The sequence below is a fragment of the Coffea arabica genome, chromosome 5e, assembly GCF_036785885.1.
Source record: "Coffea arabica cultivar ET-39 chromosome 5e, Coffea Arabica ET-39 HiFi, whole genome shotgun sequence".
In the NCBI taxonomy this organism is placed as follows: domain Eukaryota; kingdom Viridiplantae; phylum Streptophyta; class Magnoliopsida; order Gentianales; family Rubiaceae; genus Coffea; species Coffea arabica.
In genome coordinates, this window is record NC_092318.1 from 50,445,539 (window position 1) to 50,469,151 (window position 23,613).

General features: G+C 36.2%; 5 protein-coding genes across 10 annotated transcripts; 2 read left to right on the forward strand and 3 right to left on the reverse strand.

Moving 5' to 3' along the window:
* On the reverse strand, positions 1-4,637 carry LOC140006327 (uncharacterized). Its single transcript, XM_072048152.1, has 3 exons — positions 2,495-4,637; positions 1,572-2,206; positions 1-363 (listed from the first exon to the last, which is right to left on the reverse strand). The coding sequence occupies exons 2-3, from the start codon at positions 2,047-2,049 to the stop codon at positions 203-205; spliced, it is 639 nt and encodes a 212-aa protein (XP_071904253.1). The 5' UTR covers positions 2,050-2,206; positions 2,495-4,637; the 3' UTR covers positions 1-202.
* LOC140007104 (protein FAR1-RELATED SEQUENCE 12-like) lies at positions 2,706-3,011 on the reverse strand. The gene has a single exon (XM_072049818.1). The coding sequence runs from the start codon at positions 3,009-3,011 to the stop codon at positions 2,706-2,708; it is 306 nt and encodes a 101-aa protein (XP_071905919.1).
* A 553-nt stretch (positions 4,638-5,190) lies between the features above and the next one.
* Positions 5,191-7,556, forward strand: LOC113690849 (ribokinase). 6 transcript variants are annotated; one of them, XR_011814403.1, is made up of 5 exons: positions 5,191-5,407; positions 5,725-5,920; positions 5,997-6,123; positions 7,090-7,181; positions 7,286-7,556. XR_011814403.1 is itself a non-coding variant. In XM_072049069.1 (4 exons), exons 1-3 carry the CDS (start codon positions 5,351-5,353, stop codon positions 6,086-6,088), a joined length of 345 nt encoding a protein of 114 aa, XP_071905170.1. In that variant the 5' UTR covers positions 5,191-5,350; the 3' UTR covers positions 6,089-6,123; positions 7,286-7,556. The 6 variants fall into 6 exon arrangements, 2 of the variants coding, with proteins under 2 accessions (XP_071905170.1, XP_071905169.1); XR_011814401.1 differs by having other exon boundaries at positions 7,090-7,157; XR_011814402.1 differs by having other exon boundaries at positions 5,192-5,407; positions 5,997-6,119.
* A 5,058-nt stretch (positions 7,557-12,614) lies between these two features.
* On the forward strand, positions 12,615-18,951 carry LOC140006701 (mitogen-activated protein kinase 19-like). Its single transcript, XM_072049070.1, has 10 exons — positions 12,615-13,110; positions 14,327-14,735; positions 14,943-15,070; positions 15,204-15,263; positions 16,298-16,447; positions 16,548-16,703; positions 16,842-17,053; positions 17,152-17,253; positions 17,403-17,566; positions 18,323-18,951. The coding sequence occupies exons 1-10, from the start codon at positions 13,087-13,089 to the stop codon at positions 18,775-18,777; spliced, it is 1,860 nt and encodes a 619-aa protein (XP_071905171.1). The 5' UTR covers positions 12,615-13,086; the 3' UTR covers positions 18,778-18,951.
* Positions 18,952-19,650: 699 nt separating this feature from the next.
* Positions 19,651-23,411, reverse strand: LOC140006702 (uncharacterized). Its single transcript, XM_072049071.1, has 4 exons — positions 22,258-23,411; positions 21,524-22,110; positions 20,842-21,357; positions 19,651-20,571 (listed from the first exon to the last, which is right to left on the reverse strand). The coding sequence occupies exons 1-4, from the start codon at positions 22,490-22,492 to the stop codon at positions 20,350-20,352; spliced, it is 1,560 nt and encodes a 519-aa protein (XP_071905172.1). The 5' UTR covers positions 22,493-23,411; the 3' UTR covers positions 19,651-20,349.
* Between the last annotated feature and the right edge of the window lie 202 nt (positions 23,412-23,613).

Sequence of the window (23,613 nt, forward strand, 5' to 3'; positions counted from 1 at the left end):
AGTATGTCCCTATCAAATCCGAGCCACAATTGAACGATTTACTAATAAAAAATAATCGTACTCCAAAAAACGGACATGTAATAATGAAGTCAATTCTCATCCATTTTCATACTATTTTCCTGGGCCATCTTACAATGAACCACATGCGTACTTATCGAAGAAAATGGCTCACAAGATCGAATTAATAGTTTTGTCAAGAATCTTACTTGGGATTTTTGTTGGGGTCCCATGCATATGCAACCACATTTTTATCGTACATGCTTACTGTCACAGGTGCAGGTAGAATGAACTCCGCTGACCGCAGAACGATGCTCTTCTTTGTTGCACGTGTAGACTTGTGCTTCATCTCAACGTCAGGACCTCCTAAAAAATAAAGAACATGCATTTCACATACAATTTATCTGTTGTTGTGTAACAAATTGTAAAGCATTTTGTAACAGTATTCAAACACAATGTAACTAACAGTCTAGAAACATCAATCGATTAATTTTCAAACTCACTGTAACTGTCCCAATAACTATTTTGTAACGCCCTTCAAACACACTGTAACTAACACTCTTCAAACAGTTTTGTATTAATTTTCAAACACACTATAACTTCCCAATAACTATTTTGTAACAACCTACAATCACACTGTAACATGTAATCATCAAACATGGAGTTTTGTATTAGTTTTCACATTCTAACTTCCCAATGAAGTATTTTGTAACAACTTTCAATAACATTTAACTTTCTAATAACTATTTTGTAGCAACCTACAAACACTTCGTAACTAACAGTTTACGAATATGGAGTTCTGTACTAATTTGCAAACTATACCTTCCCAAATAACTATTTTGTAACAATTTTTGAACATACTGTAACTTCCCAATAACTATTTTGTAACAACCGACAAACACTTCGTAACCAATAGTCTTCAAATATGGAGTTTTGTATTAATTTTCAAACTGCAACTTCTCAAATAACTATTTTGTAACAGTCTTTGAACGCACTATAACTTTCCAATAACTATTTTGTAACAACCTACAAACAATTCGTAACTAACAGTCATCATATATGAAGTTTTGTATTAATTTTTAAACTGTAACTTCCCAATAACTAATTTTATAACAAACTATAAACCCACTGTAAACAGTCTTTAAATATGAAGTTTTGTATTAATTTTTAATCTGTAACGTCCCAAGTAATTTTTTTCGTAACAATCTTTAAACACACTGTAACTTCTTAATAACTATTTTATAACAATCTTCAAACACGATGTAACTAACAGTTTTTCAAACACACTGTAACTTCCCAATTGGCTTAACATGACATTAGGCTTATCTGGATGTGGTTGAAATAAAGTCATACTTAATTATTATACTCAATTCAGTTTGTCGTGTCCGTTTTATATGCAGCTGACATTGGTGTGTTATAACACTATGCCTACAAGTTTTGAATGATGACTAGTGACAATTCAGACCCATATACATAGCATCATGATGGTATAAACAGAGTTACCGTGTGTGTATATAGTTGTTACAGTCATGTTATTTGAATTAGAACCTTATGAATATTATAACTGTACCAACCTTTCCACTTTCGACCATATGATCGCAACCTACATGGTGCTTCTAGCGGATGTAGATGTGACGTCGATGCACTAGCGTTCAAAGGTGGTTGCACCGTTGATTGATCTTTTTCGGCAAGTTCTATGACATTTGACCTATATTGCTCATGCTCTTGCTCTTGAAGGTGTATAATGCTTCCTTGCTCAGTTGTTGTCATGGTGGCCCCTTGTTGCAATCCCTGACTGATGTTATCGGATACGACTGATGAGGTAGGAATTGGATTCTCCATGCCCATTACATCTTTATTCAGCTCTAGGTTTGGAATGGCTTCAATATTTGTCCTCGTATTAGCATCGTCTTCTTCACTCTGCAATGCATTATACTCAACTTCTTCAGACCCTTCCGCATCAAATTCATCAGCATCATCCTCCTCATCGTTGCCCCCTTCTTTGGCAGATTGAAATTCCAGCTCTTCTTCGGTATCAGGACTCTTGTGCATTGTATAGTCCTCCTGTATAGGTTTTTTTTCCTTTGTCCAATGCTTCAGGCCCAGAAGTGGAAGCTTTTGCTCTTGGCTGAGAAGCGAGCATTTCTGCAATCTTTAATATTCTTCGTTGGCTGCTAACAGCAACGTTATACAGCTCATTTAACTCAACCTGCAGTTACATGACGACATTATCAATCCATAAATGACCCACATGCTCTCAAGAATGGAATACAATACATGCATATACAATACTACATTTAAGTGAAAGTTCTTAATTTAATATTTGTACTGCTGGCTTAGATTCTATAACTTTAAATTCTATGGTATTAAATAAAATGGTCAACGCGAACATCAGGCCAAAAGATATTAGTTATCTGCCCTTCACAATTCAGCTGTACGGCATGAAAAAAGGATGGATTCTCGAGTGTTTGCTCTTGAAAATAATTCAGCATGTTACCTGCTTCTCCATATTTCAAACTCCTTTCCCGTCGAGTACGAAGATATCGTTTCAGGTCTTTCCGAGTATATCCCACATTTTCCATCCCACCTGCCTCCTTTCCCATAAGCTCATGGCTCTGTTTCAATGAAATCCCAGCATCCTCGCTTGTTTCAACTTGGAATCCTTGAGCCTCACTCACTTTTCTTTGTAATGGCATCATGTGCGAACATTAAGCAATGTGCAACTCATGGTTATGTTCTAAGATAAGGTCATGTACACGGTACTTCATTATCTCTCTAAGCAACACAATAACCATTTTAGTTCCACACCCTGTTTTCGTCGGCGCTCGTGTCCTTTTTGGCATCACATCACCTTCGTACTTGCGTTTTACACCTTCCTTGCAGTAACTATATCTCCTAGACGTCGTCACACCGTCTTTGTCTTTATTTAGATAGTCTTTGCATACATTAAAATCCGTTTTAAAGGCATAGTTGTTGTAAAACTTGTGCGCATCCTCTTCACTATTGAACTCCATTTCTAATTCAGGGGTCCTATCTTCTACCAATTTGTTACAATCCGTTACTTCTGCTCCTACTAATTATGCATCAAACACCTTAATTTGCAGCAGTTCATGAATGGTATGTACATAAACGACAACATAAATGTATATTACCATTCATAATGTGTTATGTTACACACATTATTCGTATACCAAATCCTATTATTACGTTCATCGATATGATTAATATTGTACAAATACTCGTACACCAAATCCTATTATACTCTAAGACAACGATATTATGTATGTACAAATACAACTCCGTGTACAATAAGTTATACATATTGTAATGTGTTGGTCACATGTTGTAAGTATATTTTAACTGTATGTACATCCACTCGGATGATTATATTTAGGTTCTAGGTACTTTGTTCACTGGACCTTATGTCATTCGTCAATGACAACCGCCTAAGCCAACTCCGTATTTTTTACTATTTCTATATTTTGAGGGCCAAATAAGCATTTTCTACTCATTGTAATATATTTATTACATCATGTAATTTACTTACAACACCAGGTACACCCATTTATTATTCACATAGGTCGGTCTTTTCCTCTGTTTTACCTCATTTAATTCTGCACCTCCATTATATACACACTGCATGGTCAGGAGAGAAGGGCAAACTAAGATTGTGTCATGAGTATGGACCAACTATTAGATGCACAATGATTCATATCAATTGTAATACAGTACCTATAACATGTAACTAATTTACAACAGGATGTACATTCGTTCACTTGTTAAATGTGACTTTATTTCTCTCATCTTTCACTAATTCCGCTTGATTTCAATACATACCCCTGGGTCTTCCGATGACTACTATCCCATTATAGTTCATCACTGAAAAGCTAAATGCTCACACACACACACACAGATACGGTACAATTTTACTATTCTTCTATCATCTTCATATGATGTCTTCAGTGAATCTAATTTCATCTTTCATTTAACAGATGTGCATTTGGATGACAAATAATTGGCCACAGTTAGTTATATGGTTCAGTCACGTTACCTTCGTCTGCTAATACACTCTACATTTCACCAAATTCAGAGAGTGCAGCTGCTTCTGCTATTAAGTTGAAGGACAGAATCTGGTGTTTTATGACATGTTGAATTTTCTCTGTTTGCTTCTACCTTCCTGCAAGCCTTGTAAGCATTTAAAATGGATACAACATTTGCTGACCCAGTCACCAAAGTCTCTTCTCAGTTTCTCGGTAACACTCTCGGACGGAAATTGTGTCGAGTTTTCTGAGAAAAGAAAACTAAGATAAGAGTTTTCTGTCAACTCCCTATCTTCAGACGGAGCACGCCAAGCCTCTTCCTTCAGCTCTGTGAATTTTGTGCTACAGTTTTCTAAGAAAGAAAACTGAGATACGAGGTTTCTGAAAAAAGAAAACTGAGCTCCCTATCTTCAGACGGAGTACGCCAAGCCTCTTCCCTCAATTTCGTTTTGTGCGGCTAATTCAAAATTTCAATTTGCTTTTCAAAATTTCAACTCTACCGTTTGCTCCGTCTGATTCCGTTTGGAAGCCCAAATTTTTTAATTTGGAACGGCGTCGTTTTTGCCCCTTCTTAAGCCTTCTTGACGTGGATCATTTTTCTCCTCATGTTTTTGCTTGTGAGAGGACCGTTCAGGAGCGGTCGGCCTGACGACCGCTCCTGCCCCGTATCCAAGGGAATCTTTTGTCTTGCAAACTCCTGTGCTTTTGAGGATCATGAGGGTAATCGGAAGATCGTTGCTTCTTGGATTCATAAACTCTTTTGCCATTACAAAATTCTTTTGAAACTTGTAAGAAGCAGCTAACGATACATTGGAGTTAGACTTTATATGGTCTTAGGCTAATGTTTAGGGATTTCTTTACCTATCCTAGTAGGTGTCCTACAGAAAGTAACTTGTCGCTTTTAAGGATAATTTCTGAAAGGAAAATTTTATGAAAGATGAAAAGAGCGTGTCTTTCAAACAGCTCATAGAGATCTTTTAACTTGCCTATATTAGTTTTTGAACTCATGGTGCACTTTCTGTATGCTAGCTGATGTATGCTGTTTACAAGGTTGCTATACATGTATTCATGTATATTTTTCAACTCTTAAACTCCAACCCAAAAAGGCTTATCCTAGTCTGAATTAATGCCAATTCAATCCAGACAATGAAGCCATATTATAACAAGCGTTGTCATGTCTTCAGGCCGCCCAAAGTGCAGGTGTTCCAGTCATTTTAGATGCTGGAGGAGTTGAGTCACCAATCCCTCCTGAGCTAGTGGCTGTAGTTGATATTCTGAGCCCAAATGAAACTGAACTTGCCCGCTTGACAAATATGCCAACAGAAGATTTTGAACAAATCAAGCAAGCCGTGGGAAAATGCCATAATGTGGTTAGTTGTTTGATGCTTAATGGACATTGGTCCATTAAAGCTGAAGTTTTTTTATTTGGATTGTAGATGTTATTATGCTACTTTGAGGCATTGAACTATGTTAGGTGGCAGTCTGACCGGATAAAGTTATTCTAATTTGGATTGTAAAAAATGGTAAAAAGAGAGAAATATCAACAACTTTCGCACTACTCTCTACTTCTGGTGCTTCACTGTAAAATGGCGAGCGTCAACTTGTAATTAGTGTCACTATGATTATGTATTCAGTAAACCTGAATATGATGTTAATGTAGATGATAGGTCCACAAATTTGTTTTCAGGGTGTGAAGCAAGTCCTTGTGAAACTTGGGGCTAAAGGCTCAGCTCTTTTCACTGAAGGAGAAGAACCAATTAGGCAGCCTATTATATCAGCTCCAAAAGTTATTGATACTACAGGGGCTGGTGATACCTTTACAGCTGCATTTGCTGTGGCTCTTGCAGAGGGAAAATCCCAGAAAGAGTGCTTAAAATTTGCTGGTAGTTTTCTAATTCCCTTATAATGTGAGAATCAGTTGAGTACTAGTAGTCTGACAAAAACCCTAATGACTTGCAGCTGCAGCAGCTTCACTTTGTGTTCAAGTGAAGGGAGCCATTCCAAGTATGCCTGAAAGAAAATCTGTTTTGCAGCTGCTTCACTCAAATTGAGGATGTTTCTTATCTTGATTGTTTATAACAAGTAGGTATATGTTTTGCCTATTTCATATTGTCATCTTTCTTCATATCTTTGGTGGTTATGATTCCTGAATTAATTTTGGACAAACACCAAAATCCATTATTAGGAATGATGCCCCTTCCCCAATCAAGTTACCAAGACAAAAATGTAACTCCAAAATTGTAGTGTAGTACTGAACTGTTACATAGCTGGTTTAAAGAGAGTGGAAGGGATGATAAGAGGAGAAGAGGTAGGGAACAAATGGGCAAACATTAAGAGAGGAGCATAGTTTAGTTGATAAGCATCCGAAACTCAAAGTTCATATTTCCAAGGCAAACGGGCTTCTGTGCTTTTATACTGATTCTTACGGGTCTACTTCTTGTTTATCACACGAAGAAAAAAGTTTTAGCATTTCTGGGATCTAGGCAGTGCTTATATTGTACTGTAGGCCTGAATACTTAACTACTTTCTGTTTTTCAGTGACGTATTCAACACGACTCATTTTGGCATATTAGGCTTAGGGGTAATAGGGGCATTGTTAAAAGATTACTTCAGAGCAATACCATATTTCATATGATCTTCCAAAGCAGTTTAAATGATGGAAACAGAAGTAAAAGTGTTATATTAAAAGCATGTCCATGGTTTTCCAGTTTCGTGCTTGTTTGGACAACATTCTATATTGTATCTTTGAGAGCATGCAAATGGGAAATTAGATGGCTTACTGAATAAGAATCCATTCTTAACGGTGATAGCCAATACACTGGAAATGTAATCAAAGAAGAACCACCACATTGAAGTTTCAGGAACTCACAATCCCTTTCCAGCATGCTTTTGTTATAAGTGGACATAATAAACTTTTCATGTTTTTTATTTTTGTAACTTAGTTTCTTCCCCTCATTTTCTTGCTTTGAAAGTTCTTTTGTGCATTTATGTTTGATGTTATGGAAACTTGAAGCTTCCACCTGCTATATGAGGTATTTCCTTGCATGTCCAGGTGAATAATATATAGTTGAAGTTTACTCTTCACGTCTCATTTTCGGAAGCTGTTTATGGCGAATTAAGGTTAACATTTATGATTATGACAATGTAAAAGGCCTACGCCTTCTTTCTTTCGACAGTTATTCACTTCCTCTGATAACTTTGATACCTGCTTTTCTAATTCGTGGTTCTCCCGTGAATACATTTTGCAGATTTCACTGGAGGATTTTGCATGATTAGAAAATTTCATCAAGTACATCTGGGATTCTATCTCATCAGTTCATCCCTCCTCGTGGACGACAAGGAGTTTATGGAATCCTCAACTCTATCTGTACATCTATCTCTGACTAATCTGGATTCAAGAACTGGCTCTGAACTTGCCTGGTCTGCTTTCACTGCTTATTTAAATGGAAACAGAAATCTAACAAATTCATCTTACATTCTCGAAATATTTAATGTTTTTCGTGAGGATATTTTGACAAATGTCTTGACTCTTGATACTTTTTTAAACTTAGCTAGTTAATAATTGCCATTTCTCAAATCTGAATGAAATGGAGGAAAGCTGCAAAACGTGTTAACTCCTTTTTAACTTTGTCTCAAAAGATCATATTAGTACTGAAGTTTCATGTTGCTTTGCTCTGTAGACTGGGCAAGAACTCTTGGTACTGAAATTTTCTGAAAAGTTGTTAACAAAGGCGAAGGACTATATACTTTTTTCAGATTTTTTTTTTTGGATAATCTCAGTAGTCGTCGTAATTCAGAAGCTCATTGCATGTTCAATGGATTTTATTGAAAGTTTCATGCAGACTTTGTTCATAACTTTACGGAAAGTTCGTTCCGACTTTGTCTCGGACAAGTGCTTTGTGAATACGTCAAAATATGTACAGTAAAATTTTCTGCATGAGTTTCTTATGGTGCAATTATTTGGTCAGCAGCATTCACCTTTTCTTGGAAAATTTTCAACAATGTCTCCTGCGTCGTTTACTTTTGGTTGCATTGCTGCTTTCTGTAAATTCTCAGATATTTTTTTCTCTGTTTCCTGAGGAAGAATAGCAAAATTCCCAAGTTCACACTCCACATCCATTTCATGCTACTAGAAAAGATGGTGCTCAAACAAACCGACCACAGAAAAATGAAGGAAATTTTACGGGCTAAAACCAGTAGTTGTCATAGTGGTTGGAATCATTTTGTCGGTTTATATGTCAAAATACTGGGAAAGTCTGAGGTCTATAAAATGTTGATAGCTCACCAAGACACCTAACGAGGCTAACATCGATTAGGCCAAAATTAACGAAGGCATATTTCATCCATTGCCGAGCCAAATTGTTTCTGGAGAATAAAAATATGTTTGAACTAAACGAGTTGAATTAGACCAATTGGGACCAATCTTGTTACCCTGAGCACTAATCCTTCTTTTGGAACCCAGACCTGACTAAATTAAAGGGTGCTCTTACACCTCGTTTGGATTTTTTTCATCACAGATAGAGTTCAAACTCCCGACCTACCGTTCAAAGAGGAACTAACTCTCTTTGGTGGCCACTGAGCCAAAACTCAACGGTTACACTGGGCACTTATTCACTAACCCTATTTTGTGTTGTTAACGTTAAATTGATTCAAAACTCTAAGTTGTCGTACCATATAGAGACCAAGAAAATTGTTAAAAAATGAAGAAGTCAAGCATGCATGTTGATTCAGTATTAATATTGAGTTTAATAAATAAATAAAAAAAAGAAGGATTAACATTGAGCAGAACCATAAAATTGGTGATGTTGGACATGATATGAATTCCATTGCCAAGCTGCTTCCCTTACCTTTTTTAAGATTAAGGTGGTGTCTGGAAGTATTTTATCCTCACTTCCAATAAACGTAATCTGCAAAACTGGTTCCAAATTAAAAAGGTAAAATACAATTCTTGAGAAACTTTTGATTGAAACAGAAGGCAGGATACAGATCCACCTGCTTCTTTCGATCGCCCTTTCGCACTTTAGTGGCCCTTTCTTGCCCCTGGTGTTAATTGTAAGGTCTATTTCTTTAGTCCATTTCAACAGTCTCCAGGGTAGGTGGGCTTCCATAGCCTCCTCTAGTTTCTTTTTCTCTTTCTTTTTTCCCTTGAATAAATAAAAAATTTAGAAGGAGATGGAAGTTAGCCCGTACCAAAGCTGGATGGAAATATATTTAAAATAATATTTAGAATAATCACTGTAACACTTTTTCTAGTATAACGTACGTAAATTAAAAAATATTGAAAAAAAACTATTCAAACTCGAACTTCTCTCATACAAGTGGATGAAATTTATTGGTGGAACCAACTTCATCATCCATAGCTCTATTGAAAGTGCTAAGGTACAAGCTAGAGAATATGCTTTAAGCGGGCTGCAATAGTAACTCAATATTGCCTCAAACAAAGGTCAAAAGAAAAAAAATCAACGGAAGCGTAAGCATGCACTAATTTTAAATTATTTGCCTATGAAACAGTGATAAACACTATGCCAATCAAAGTGAGGAAAAAGCATCTAGTCTAATGGGACAATCCAAAAGAATATACCAATTTGAAAAATATTATTGATAACCACCCATGCGATCCCAAAACATTTAACTAAGCTTTGGGCTGATGCCTCTAGCCATTTCTTTCTTTTTCAAGGTTACTCAAACGCCAACGGCATTCAGGATCCAGACTCCAATTGGATATGATAGTCTACAAATCACGTAAATACTACTCCCTCCGTCCCACTTTGATAATCCTGTCTTCCTTTTTCGTCTGTCCCAAATTGTAGTCTACTTTCCAATTAAAGTATGTAGTTGTCTTTTAATTTTTCTAAAATACCCTTATTTAATGTAAGTTGTTATTACTATAAACTATCTTATTTAATATAGATTGTTAGTATTGAATATAACCTACCCCATTTAATGCATTTAGATTTTTCAAAACATATTAATATATATGAAAAGCCAACTTTATTTAATGTAAGGGTATTTTAGGAAAATAGCAATCTAAATTTGTTTTTCCAACAAAATTAATTACTTTTTCTTAAACTGTGTGAAAAAAAAATAAAATTATCAAAATGGGACAGAGAGGGAATAGTAATTAATCCCGTATCAAGAAAAGGACAAGATTTCATAAGTAAAAAAGTTTAGGATTGTTGAGTGTATACTTAGTTGATGCGATAAGAGAAACAAAGAATTTTGCCTCTCAATCATTAGGCTTTAGCCAATTATGCGGATGAAATTGACAGGTCCAATGATTTTTAGTTTATGATTATTTCGTTGCCCGTTTGAGCCAATCAATGGTGGAAATGTCTATTGTTTGGTCCAATCTGTAGTTGAATTGACAAACATGTTCATCTGCTGACCCCAATAATGTGAAGAAACTGGAGGCTACTTTTTGATTTTGGCGAATCATCAAGTGAATTTATTATCTTGGACTGCCTTTTGATATATGGCATGTGTGACAACCATGGAACTTATTTTTCTTTGACATATTTTTATGAGCCTCAACATTTAATGTGGTAGAGCCGTCGAGGAAAGATTGAAAGTAACATTGTACAAATCTAGTTGGGATAAAAAAAATTTCTTGGTTGTAATTTTTTTAATATGAAGAAATATCTCTCTCGAGTGCAACTGGCATTTGAGCTTTGATGCCACTCAGATGATCCAGTGAGACTTTGGTGCAGCATTTTCCAAAGTTGTTGATTAGATGACTAAAAGATTTTTGTTAAATAACAAATTAATTGAAAAATTGTTTAATCATGATTGTTACCAGCCATCAGTCATCAAATTATTTAATTAGTATATGCAAGATTCTCTCACAATAGGGATCTCTGGTGTGTTATAATCCATTTGGTAGAGTAGCACATTACAGGGTCATGCCTTGTAGAAAATAGAAATTAAAGAGTATGTTGTAATCATAAAATTATTCTTTAATGGATTCATAATTAGAATTAGCATTTGATATAAGACAAACTCGTCACAGTTAGTGGGGCTATCGCGCAGGCAAAAATGTCAAATCATTGTATTATTGAGTGCTCAACATGATACTCGACTAGAGAATTTCATTCGACCGCATATGTACCAAAATAGGCTTATTAATATTTTGTGTTTTTTCTATCTTCTTTTGGCCTGATATTTTGATTTGGGGAAGAAATAGAATTTTTAAATGAGTCGAATCTGTCGTATATTATACGAATAGAGTTAGAATTCAACTTGAATATTAAATGAATTATAAATATTACTCGAATTTAATTAATTTATTTGTATAAATATTCGAATTCAAAAGTTCGAGTTCGAATTTAACTTGTTAAATTGAGCGAACCAAATTTGAGTTCTAGCTCGAATTTGAGTTTGGAGATGATTTAATTATATTCTAGGATAAGTTTAAATGTATTTCTTGGTTTAAAAAATAAATAATTCTAATTTATGTATAATTACTTTTTTAGTAAAATATAATTTATTATTAAATGTATTTATATTTTGTATTTATTTATTTTTATAATTATATATGTGTTAACAACTATGTGAATAGCTTACGAATAGGTTCGTACTCAACTCGATTATTAAACGAGTCTAATATCGTGTTCGAATTTGATTCATTTATTAAACAATCGAGTTTTTTTTTTTTTTTTAATAACTTGGACGAGCCGAGCAAACATGTTCGCGCGCGAACTGCTCAATTCATTAAAAGATCTAGAAAAAAAGAAGAGTCATCATGAAAAGAAAAATTAGATAAGAGGCGTCCTTCATTTTGAGGTTGCACCTACCAAAAGTTTTTTATGGAATCTTGCTCTCACCTTTTTAATAGAAAATCTTGACAAAACAATTAGTAGCAAATAGGGGTAGGAATCATGGCGATAAACTTGGAGTCAATCATATTATCGATGAACCAAATTAGCCCTTTTATGACTGTGATCAATTAATATCCTAACTAAAACCATCAACTAATCAGTTTCTTCTGCCACCAAAAAGTGAAACAATTCTTCGTCCTCTTATTCTATTTTTAGTAATAGTTCTTATTCTATTTTTGTTAGTAGTCCTGATCCCTAATTTGTTTGGATTGAAGGTCTTTTGAATTTTTTTTTCGTGTATTATTTACTATCATACCACTTTTTTTTTATGTAATATAAGTGAAATAGAAAAGGTGATTAGAAAACTTAATTTGTGAATAATAAACAATTTTTTCTTTAAATAATCCAATCCAAACAAACTTGTATAAAATGGTACAATATTCAGAAGGTCCAAAATACCCTTAGGATGTTGGTGAAATTACAGGAGAGAAGCCGCTGGCGCGTGCAGACGAGAGAGACGAGTGAAAGAAACAGCCGACCAAATTCCGTACCTTTATAAGTATGAAGACTAATAGTAATAGCCGTTAGATAACCCATCCCAACCCCATTTTCATTTTCAATTTTTTTTCCTTTAAAAAAAAATTTATTTTTCCCATTTTCCAATCCAAAACGCGCAAAACCACAGAAACAATTTCCGTTGCCCCTTTCTTCATCTCACTGTATACTACTGAGTCCACACTTGCATTATAAAACTCCTTCTACCTCAACAATTCCGTTTCTCTCTTTTCATTCCTCCGATCAAATTCCGATCAGATCTCCCCGAGAAACCCTAGTCTCCTCCATTCCCCTCCGCCGTTATACTGAAATTCCAGGCTCTTTTGTATACAGTTTCCGAGACTTCTTCGTGAAAGACTGCATTTTTAGGAGTTGGATTTTTTAAGAGAGCTGGGAAATTTGGTGGTGGTTCGGTTAAGACTTTTGGGTTTAGAATAAAATATTGGACCGACGGGTTTGTAATTAGTGGTTGAACTTCGGGCGTCGGTGGAGGAAATGCGGTTTATAATTTCAATTTAGTAATTTTGGTTTAAAGTGTTCGGGGTTTTTGTTTCTTTGTTTGGTACTATTTTTGTGGTTGGTGTGTTTTGTTGGATCTGATCGGTTCTATTACTGAAGAGGAAGAAGTGAATCCGATAGAACAACGAGTTTTTGGTATTTTGAATAGAGGTTGGAGAAAGATGCAGCAAGATCAACGCAAAAAGGTTGGTAGTTTGGCGTTCTTATTGATGTAAAATCTTATTTATACATTGAAGCGATTTTTTGTGTTAATTTTGTGTGCTAGTGTTGTAGAATTTTGAAGATGGAAGGAGAGATCTTGAGGAATTTTTTCCGAGCTTGCTTTTGCTTAAAACATTTGAGTATTTAATTTTTTTTTTTGGGTGGGGGGAAGTGGTTGTTTTTGGGTTTTTAAGGAAGAGAGGTCCTGTGCTGGGAGAAAAGAATCGATCTTGATCAAGTACTCTGAGGGTTTTATTTCTCTTTGGTTGGGAAGTTAATGCGTAACAGTTCTTTTGATGGTCGTTTTTCTTTTCTTTTCTTTTGGGTGCTTGCATTAACTCTTCTATGAACTTGTGGAAAAGATGGGGTGTAATTGAGGTGTGGTGATAATTAACTGATCAGAATTTAGGATTTTAACGGAGATTTATGCAACTCGTGGCAATGGGAAATGTAGATCCTGAGTGTGCTAAAATATAAGTTCTAGAAGGATTGTTGGCTGCAGAAACTTGTTTTCTTTATTGAATTTACTCTGGAAAGTTGTTGAGTCAAGAGTGTGTTGAGTGATAAAGGGTATGCTTGTCGCTGATCATTTGGTATTAAATTGTTGCTCTTATGTTTCAGCAACCAGGCTACTCCTTTCACCCAAGAAAAGAAAAGAAAAGAAAAAGCTACAAAGTTACTAGCCTTGTTCCGTTGATAGATTTATTGATGCATCTGTGTGTTGGTAATTCAGTGGTGAAATGTGCTTGCAATATTCTGTGATTTCTTTCTTTGTACCTGCCAGTATTTGTTAGTGGTATCTTTTCTTCTTTTTGCAGAGTTGCTGTCGTGCTTGATTGTATGCTTTTGATTGTATATCTTTCTTCAATGCATTGTGAAATGAGATTTTTTCTCCCTTTCTCTCTTGTAAAACTAAATGCATTGCCACATGATGATTCAAAATCAATTTTTCCTTGCGAAGTCGAAGTTGAGTTTTTCATCCTTGAGTATAATACGTAACTAAGCTGCTTTCAGTATATAATGTTGTGGGGTTCTGATATTTCATGTTAACCCAGTTTGTGTCTTGGTGAGTTTCTGGCATCGTGTGATCTTTCTCTTGTTTTACTTGCTTCATTATCACTATTTCCTGCTGATGGTAAAGTCCGTCACCTTTGCTTAGTCAACAAAGATGTTATTATCTGACTTTTAATCATCTGATAGAGCTCCAAGGAGGCAGATTTTTTTACGGAGTATGGGGATGCCAACCGTTACAAAATTCTGGAAGTAATAGGGAAGGGGAGCTATGGAGTTGTATGTGCAGCCATTGACACACATACTGGAGAAAAAGTAGCAATAAAGAAGATAAATGACATCTTTGAGCATATTTCTGATGCTATTCGAATTTTGCGCGAGATTAAACTGCTTAGGCTTTTACGACATCCTGATATTGTTGAAATCAAGCGGATTATGATGCCACCCTCAAAGCGAGAATTTAGAGATATTTATGTCGTTTTCGAGCTTATGGAGTCGGACCTTCACCAAGTTATTAAAGCGAATGATGATTTGACGCATGAACATCATCGGTTTTTCCTTTATCAGATGCTACGTGCACTGAAATATATGCATACAGGTTCGTGTAAGAGATATTTGATTTTATTTACGGAATGCATTCAATAAAGTAGATTAAGTCCATCAGTGAGCTTGCAAGTAATTTTCTCATGAAATTTATCTATTCTCTTACTGGTATTGATTTTGAAGCACGTAGCTGTGAATTTTCATCTCTTTAAGAGGGTTCTGATAAGTAGTTCCATTCTGATCTGATGCTCATTGGTTGCAGCGAATGTGTATCATCGGGATCTTAAGCCAAAAAATATATTGGCCAATGCAAACTGCAAACTTAAAATATGTGATTTTGGATTAGCGAGAGTTGCTTTTAGTGATACTCCTACAACAATTTTTTGGACGGTATGGCTTGCCCAGTCTCTCTCTCTCTCTCTCTCTCTCACACACACACACATGGCTTTCTTCTTGTTTTTATGATTGCCAAAAGAAATTCTGAGATACTGATTCCTTTAATCCCCTCGGTGCTACCATGTAGGATTATGTTGCTACAAGATGGTATAGGGCTCCCGAGTTATGTGGATCCTTCTTCTCAAAGGTAGTGCTGCACTTGAGTATACTGTCTTTTCATGTGTATATGGCAGAATTAATCCTTTCCCAAGGTCCTTTGAGATACATGTGATATGTGGTGTGCATAGCCTTCATCTATTGTTACTTGGGCATGATATTGCTTTTCAACTGTAAGGCATTGTTATTGAATTGTCATTTGTTCCATGGTCTCTTGCACTCCCTCCATGCGTGAGTCTGTGTGTTTAGGTTAGAAACTTGCATGAATGTGGTATATTTGCTGCAAAAGATGAATGCTGGGGCTGAAAATGATCGTCCTATGTTGTCAATTTTCCGTATGCTTCTTATTGGATCTAGTAAATGTATTTATCTTTGTGTCATCCTCAAGTAAACCTGCTAAATTTCATTGATAAGGCATTGCATGTATGTCCCCTAGCTTTTTCGTTCTGTAAAATTGGGATCACATGAGTATGTTTTGCACACTTAGCATTGCAGCATAAATGAAAAAAGAATGGTTTCACTGGGTGTTCTATAATTTTCCTGTGAAAAAGAATTAAGCAGGAATCTACATTTTGTAATTGGTATGAAGCAGAGTGGCTAAATATATATAAATATATATATATATATCTGTGTGTGTGTGTGTGATATATATATCTCTGTGTGTGTGTGTGTGTGAGCAATTTGTTTCCTGTGCCCCTTTTTTTGACTCTACATTGTAGTATGCTTCAAAATATATGTGTCAATTGAAAGGCTAAGTAGGGTAAAACAGTGATTAACTTGGGAGTTCTTTGTATTGACTTCTTTTGTCGTGAAGTAGAATTTGTGATTTTAATGCTTCAGTAACTCATTTCATTTCTGTCTGAAATGTATTCTGCGTGCATTAAGTAGTGATGTGTAGATTAAATAATTCCTTGTTCAGGGAGGATATTGAACTCTCCTGGAAGTTGAAATTTCTTTCTTCAGGTAACTGTGTTAGGTCTTGTATCAAATTTTGAATGTCTTATGACCATCTTTCTAATCTTGCTTGATAGTGTTGATCTGATTAATGTGGGCTTTGGCTTGCAGTATACACCTGCAATTGACATCTGGAGTATTGGCTGTATATTCGCTGAGGTACTGACTGGAAAGCCTCTGTTTCCGGGTAAAAGTGTCGTTCATCAGTTGGAACTGATTACTGATCTTCTGGGGACACCATCAGCTGATACGATATCTGGAGTATGTTATGTTTTTTATGCGATGTGTCACTAGTTGATAGTTAGGATTGGCTATTATCAATCAAGAGTGTGTTTGAACTTGTGTTCTGTTGTGGATGCAGGTTCGCAATGAGAAGGCAAGAAAATATTTGACTGATATGCGGAGAAAGCAACCGATTCCTTTTATTGAGAAATTTCCAAATGCAGATCCTTTGGCTCTTCGACTACTACAAAGGCTCTTAGCTTTTGATCCTAAGGACCGACCAACTGCTGAAGAGGTATTTTTTGCTTTCTCAGTCGAAATTGTTCAAAATGGAAGTTAATATGATTGTATTATTAGCACGGGAAGTACAGGCTAGAATTAAGTATTTATTTTGATTAATTTGGTTTTAAACTTGATTTATATGGTTTATTAGGCATTGGCTCATCCTTATTTCAAGGGGCTGGCAAAGATTGAGAGGGAACCTTCTTGTCAGCCAATCTCAAAGCTAGAGTTTGAGTTTGAGCGCCGAAGGGTGACTAAGGAGGACGTTAGGGAATTAATATTTCGGGAGATATTAGAATACCACCCTCAACTGCTGAAGGATTACATGGCTGGAAATGATGTGGCAAATTTTCTCTATCCTAGGTTCTAACAACTCTCTGCTTCAAATTCTTTACTTTTTATGTGGTGATGTAATTTATTGGTATCAAGTAGTAATAGTGGAGTTCGTTTTTACTCTGCAGTGCTATTGGTCATTTTAGAAAACAATTTGCCTATCTCGAGGAAAATGGTGGCAAAAGCGGGCCTGTTATTCCCCCTGAGAGAAAGCACGTCTCTCTTCCACGGTAGTTTTTTGTTCCACTTCCTGTCTTTCTGTTCCATCAGTATGAATGTGTTATTTCAAGAGTACATTCTTTAACAATAAAACATTTGAAACTTTTTGTCCCTTTTTCCTGGTTTGTTGGCTTACATTAGTCTGTCACGTGTTTTTTAGGTCTACCGTCAATTCAAGCATTATCGCTCCTAAATCAGATCAGAATGATTCTGCTTTTGATAATCGACGAAGCAGTCAAGAAGTTTCGAGCAGTGTTAATGTTTCAGAAACCATCTCTGGGACTCCAGCGAAGGTTTTGCGGGCACCACCACGTGTGCCACCAGGTATTCAAGGCACCCTCCTTCAAACCAATCCCCCCCCCCCCCCCGCCCCCCCAAAAAACCACCCGGGGCAATGAACTTGGTGTTACTGGAAATGGAATCCGAAGTCTCTTTCCTCTCTCACAACTTTTTTTCCCCCTCTTATTGTGCCATTAATATTACTTGCTAATTTGTACTGTATATCAAGCAACCATTTTGTCTCCTTCCAGCTAACACACAACGTCATTACCTGAGCATGGATGTTTCATCATCAATTTGGATTTGTCAAACTATTTCTTCTAGTTGACTTCATGTGATTATTGTCTAATACGTATGGATGATTAGAATTGAATTTTTCAGATTTTAGTTGCATTCTGGTTTGAAATACAAGGAAACAGCTATTTTATTGTTGCAGAAAGAGAGGTGTGGTGCTTGAATTTGCAAGTAACCCTGTTACGGGCGGGAAATTGTTTGACATTTATGACATGATATGTTCATAGTTTGTCTTCAAGCCACTGTTTGCTTTTCCGCTCGGTTAAAAAACGTTATATTGGAACTCACTATTACTTCATGTATCTAGTGGGCATTTTACATGGTAGATTTGCTGGTCAGTGTGTATCTTGTTGCTTTGGTAAAGCTTTACTTTTCCAATTCTATCTTGGTCCTACTTTGTTTTTCTCATTAATATGATGGGTATTTTCAAAATTTTCTTGGTCTTTGTTAGTTGATCACTGTTACTGCGCTTCTCCCTGTACTGATGATACTCGTTCGTTTTCGTAGCTAAACCTGGAAGAGTTGTGGGACCTGTTATACCGTATGAGAACGTCAGAAACATAAATCATGGCCATGATGGAAGAGCGTACATTCAGAATCCCGTCCTTCCTCCTCAGGCCATGTCTCCGCAGTATTTCTTTAGGACCGCTAACACTTTGAAGAATCAAGATAAGCATGTTCCTGAAGCGGTCAAGAACTCCTCCGCTCAGGCAAAATTGCCGCATCAACACCACTACCCGCCTGCCAAGTCAACTCCTGTCATTACCACTGATATCAACAATCACCACCAGCAGCACAGCCTCTATTACCAGTCACAGGCAAAATCCGTCCAGTTAAATGGTCAAATTGCGCTTGATGCAAAATTGCTACAGGCACAGTCTCAATTTGGTGCAGTTGGCGCCGCAGCTGTTGCTGTTGCTGCTCATAGAGAGGTTGGTGCCATTCAGTATGGGCTGACTTAGGGGTTCTTTGCTGTCTGGCCGGATTAGGGGGGTGCATTGAACTATAAAATTCAGAGTATCCTGAGACTTGAGAGATGGTTACTTCTTGTTCTCAAGTCGCTGTAAAGTTTATTCTTATGTAAAATTGATTTTAAGTAATAAAATAGGTTTTCGTCGTTGAGTTCTTCGTTTAAATTGAAATAATACTCTACTCGACTGCCGTTGGAATTTTAGGGTGTCTGGATTAGCCATTGAACTTCTTATCAGTTATCACCGATAGAAGTAGATTGCACTTGGGTTGAACCTCTTTTTTTCTTTTCCATTTTGTGTTTCTGACGTGTGCCTCTCATTTGGGGCACTTGTGAGAGTACAATCACACGAGCGGTTAATGAGTACGCTTCTTCGGTACCAAAAAAAAACTATATATATATATATATATATCCTCCGTTTGCCTCCATCTGAAACTATGAAAGAAATTTTCAAGTATTCATGACTTCAACCAATGAATTGACATGCATGAGGTTAGGAGTATTATAATCAACTCGCAAATATAGTAATAAGAATTAATTTTAAATCATGATTGTTTATCATTTTTCTTTAAGCTTTATTTGTTTGATATAATACTCTTGCACAAGATAAGACAAACTCTCTTGAATTATGGAGTGGTTTTTCGGAGAATTCAAAGTAATAAGAAAGTGATTTCCTGTGGCCAGTCACTCTCTACTTGATCTCTTTATATAGGAAAAATTATTTAAAAAATAAGTGAAGTTATTATTAAAAAATTGTATAAATAGATTTAAGGTATTGTATACACATTCATGTACTTTAATTCATGCATCACATGATTGTATGATCAAAGACATGAATCTATCATTACATTCATGGAACTCCACATACATGAATATATTCATGAAACTTTCAAATTCATGAATGAATATACATTTATCACAATGTATATACATCTTAAAATCACATAATACAAATTTTGAAAATTTTCAACACATAATAGAGTGGAAAGGGCAACAGGAAATACAGAGTGACCAGAATCAGAGAATATCATGGAAGCATCATTATGTGTATGATTTGGACATTGACATTCAAGACCTTTAAGAGTCTATTCCTAAAGAAATTTGGGATAAAATACCAAAAAAACTTTCTGTGATAGTCAAATGTTTAATTTAATTTCCTTTGATTTGGAAACCTACATTATAGTTCTCTGTGATTTCAATTAAATTAAAAATTAAACGAAAATCATCCAATCTAATGGTTGTATATGAAATGTTAATATTGCCTCTACTATACGTGAAATGACTTCTATTCAATTTTCAATTTAGTTGAAATTGAAGGGAGGTATAGTATAGTTTTTCAAACTAGAGGGAGTGAAATTAAATATTCGGCAAACCATAGAGAGTTCATTTCTACATGGGCAATATTGACATTTCACGTACAATCGTTGCATTGAATGTATTCTATCTAATTTTCAATTTAGTTGAAAATGCAGGGAGTTATACTATATATTTTCAAAATAGAGAGAGATCAATTAAATATTTGGTAAATCACAGGGAGTTTTTTAGTATTTTGGTCAAGAAACTTTTATGTACGGAAAATTTGATAAATGATTGGATAAGAAATGAGGAAACAGCAGACCAGATATATTTTTACTGACATCCGTGTTCCTCGGGAATATTGTTCCTCTGGAACGACAATATCAAAGTCGCTAACTGTCCATTCTGCAATTTCATCCTCGCTGCCAAAAATCTCTGTGCCCACATTGATCGACGGCCAATATCTCTTTGCCGGTGGGGAGCCAGGATCCTGAGGAACCAAGTAGTTCAAAGAAGAAGCCTCATAAATGGATAGAATACTTGTTTTTGTTACCTCACTACCGTTGATCGAGCAGTTACCTTACTCTTAGTTAACATGAAAGAAATGATGAATAATAAAGTGAAAAGAACCAGGCAATATAGGACCAGAGAGAGATTGGTCGGTCGCTGATCTTATGAGGATCAGAAAGAAAAGAAAAAAAGAAAAAAGAAAAGGTTGTTAGTAGCAGGCTAGCAGCTGTAGCAGTAATTACTGGAGTACCTGATAGAAGTAAAGTGCCTGTGACAATCTGCCAGCATCAAGTTCCCAAGTTTTTGGATAACCAATCCAACCTTCACCTGCCTCTGTTGGATACCCATAATCACTCCAAACAGGATGAGGCAAAATCTGCAGAATTTCTTGGGGCTGTGGATTACTGTAAGGATCACAAAAGCTATGGGGCTCCCCTGGATGCTTAGCATTGCCTGGAGAGCAATATAGGTGGTATGCCTTGTATGGGAAATTTTTCTCGTCTGTGCGGTGTACACGAGTGCCATTGGGAAAAGTATGGTAGAGAGGACAAGAGCCTAGACTACTTGGATTGCACCATGAGTATACCTCAGGATTTAGGATCATTTCGCTGTATCTAGTGACATCAGTTGTCACATCTCCATCGCAAGGCTTTCCATTGTTCTTCCAACAGCCACCGATGTCCAAAAGATAGAATTGACTTCTTCTACCCCCTCCTCGCCTTACATCTAGTGTCAACTTGACTTTGAAGTATGGTGATTTTGGAATCTGAGGGGAATAAAGGAAAAAGAAAAAGAGAAAACACAGAGCATCAAGACTCTTTACCAAGTAGAAGATGCCATAAGATATTAAACCTCTAGGCGTTTGCAAGTGGTAGCAGTTGAAATATTAGTGTGAATGTAGGAATTTGATCATTTGGATGAAGGAATCATACCACTCGTAAAATTCCTCTGGTTTCATAGTGGTATCCCCCAGAGAACCCTTCTGTAGTGTCTGCCCGAAGGTAGAGCATTAACCAGGGATACTTTGGTGATGTTTTGAGTACGTGGTGAAAATTCCAACTGGCTTTTCCCACTACCTTCTCCCAAGTTACTGCATAATATGAAGTGCCATTTTGTATAGTTGTCTTATTCATATCACAATTCAGATCCCATGTTCCATAAAAGCTTCCCCTTAGTGTATGAGAACCTTGGTATCCTTGAACACTGGTGTAGTTATGGTACATTGATGGCATGTTCATGCAACCTTTTCCGAAGCATGGAAAGACAGACTTTCGAAAAGGACTGGCTTTCTTGCCATTGACAGGGCAAATTGCAGCCAGAGTATCCATGTTGCCATTTTTCAGCATTATTTTCCAGAACTGCCAAGGTTTTGATTTGTCTTGCACTTGACATATGCTGCCTAAATATAGCTCCTTCCATGCTGCATATTGATTGACATCTAGTTCCCCGATCCCTTGCGAAGGGGCACTCGATACACCAAGTGCATTGTCTTTCTCGCCTACCTTGTGAACTAAGCTGACTTTCCAATCCCAAGTTGAATTCAAAACAATGTAACATAATCGATCATCAGTAAATCACCAGCGAAAAGGGATCATTCAAGTACAATGAAAACATAAAATTCCCAGTAAAGAACAGATGAGGCGATAGCAGTAAATTAGCTACTCACTTGGTGATGTAGAATAATTGACATCAAAGCAATCTGCTTTCCTAGGACTTCCCATCCTCGGAGCTTCTTCACCAACCTCGTTGCACTGATTCCATGCCTCAATTGCCAATCTAAGATCATCCATCCTCATGCCAGGATCGCCAATAGCTGAAATGTGAGCTTCCTCCGTAGAAACTAGCAATTCCATCATTGAAATCAGGACTACAAATTTACCAGTATAAATCCACTGAAACATGGCTGCCTTAGTTAATTACCAGCCTTTATTATTTGTCAGATGCTTCCGTTTTAATAAGCTAAAAGAATCTCTCCACAAAAAACTTCTATCATGAAAGAAATATAGATGTGCTCTTCATGAATTTCTCTTAGTCTTCTCCTTAAGTTCAACAACTTGATGGAAATTGATGTGTGAGGACTGAGAACCTCATTGACTTTGTTCTTGTTCCCACTCAAAACTTTGTAAGTAGAAATTCAGAATTGAGGATTACTTGTCCATAAAATATTCGTTGACTGGAAAATATCAAGGTCCACTGGGCTTAGCTTGATATAGATTCCGTCTTCTTCTGTTGATAAGAGCCAAAAGCACCCCATGAGTTCATAGCTTTCTAATGGTGGCTTGCCTGTTATGATACATGATTTGATTCCATGGGGAAGATTATAGTACATGTTGACTTTTTAGCCAGCAATTACTTCCACCTTCTATTTTCTACAACATTATTTAGTGAGAATTGCTTGCTGCCAAGAAAAGAGTTGCTATCGAATTACTCTGACTTTAATTAGATTTAAGCAACCTTGCATCTTCGTGAAGTGCAAGAAAACAATTAAAACCGTTCAGGGTTTTAGTTGATAGCGACCAAAACATCTTTTGCTACCAAAATAATGGACAGTTTTTCTAGTGATCTTAGCTCAAATGACCATTGATGAGCTTGATTAAATTGATTCTGCAAATTTGACGCATGTCAGCTAAAACATTTGATAATTAACTGAGGTTACAGAACAGTAAGAACCTGTCCCTCCAGGATATTGATAACCTTTGAGGCATGATCAAGAGATTTAGGATTGAAACCAAGTTTGAAGATCCAAAGGTGAAATTAATGTTAATAAGCCTAAATAACTGCAACAGGGAAGTTTGCCCTAAAAAAAAAAGTGAAATTAAAAAAAGAAAGAAACCTAGTTTGAAGATTCAAAGGTCAAATTAAGCTTAGTAAGCTTTTTATTTTTACGCTGTAAGTGGAAGGTTAATAAGCTCAAGTAACTGCAAGTGGGAAATTTGCCCAAAAAAATGTGAAATAAAAAAAAAAAAACCAAAGTTTGAATATTCAAAGGTGAAACTAATGTTAATAAGCGTAAATAACTGCA

Excerpts from the sequence above, each read along its gene's own strand:
- LOC140006327 (XM_072048152.1), bottom strand. The coding sequence starts at position 2,049 with ATGCACAAGAGTCCTGATACCGAAGAAGAGCTGGAATTTCAATCTGCC. Across the intron at positions 364-1,571 it reads ATATGGTCGAAAGTGGAAAG|GAGGTCCTGACGTTGAGATG; the intron begins GTTGGTACAGTT and ends TTTATTTTTTAG.
- LOC140007104 (XM_072049818.1), bottom strand. The coding sequence starts at position 3,011 with ATGGAGTTCAATAGTGAAGAGGATGCGCACAAGTTTTACAACAACTAT.
- LOC113690849 (XM_072049069.1), top strand. The coding sequence starts at position 5,351 with ATGCCAACAGAAGATTTTGAACAAATCAAGCAAGCCGTGGGAAAATGC. Across the intron at positions 5,408-5,724 it reads TGGGAAAATGCCATAATGTG|GGTGTGAAGCAAGTCCTTGT; the intron begins GTTAGTTGTTTG and ends ATTTGTTTTCAG. Across the intron at positions 5,921-5,996 it reads AGAGTGCTTAAAATTTGCTG|CTGCAGCAGCTTCACTTTGT; the intron begins GTAGTTTTCTAA and ends AATGACTTGCAG.
- LOC140006701 (XM_072049070.1), top strand. The coding sequence starts at position 13,087 with ATGCAGCAAGATCAACGCAAAAAG. Across the intron at positions 14,736-14,942 it reads ACTGAAATATATGCATACAG|CGAATGTGTATCATCGGGAT; the intron begins GTTCGTGTAAGA and ends CATTGGTTGCAG. Across the intron at positions 15,264-16,297 it reads GTGGATCCTTCTTCTCAAAG|TATACACCTGCAATTGACAT; the intron begins GTAGTGCTGCAC and ends TTTGGCTTGCAG.
- LOC140006702 (XM_072049071.1), bottom strand. The coding sequence starts at position 22,492 with ATGTTTCAGTGGATTTATACTGGTAAATTTGTAGTCCTGATTTCAATG. Across the intron at positions 21,358-21,523 it reads CCAGAGGAATTTTACGAGTG|ATTCCAAAATCACCATACTT; the intron begins GTATGATTCCTT and ends TATTCCCCTCAG. Across the intron at positions 20,572-20,841 it reads AGGCACTTTACTTCTATCAG|GATCCTGGCTCCCCACCGGC; the intron begins GTACTCCAGTAA and ends TTGGTTCCTCAG.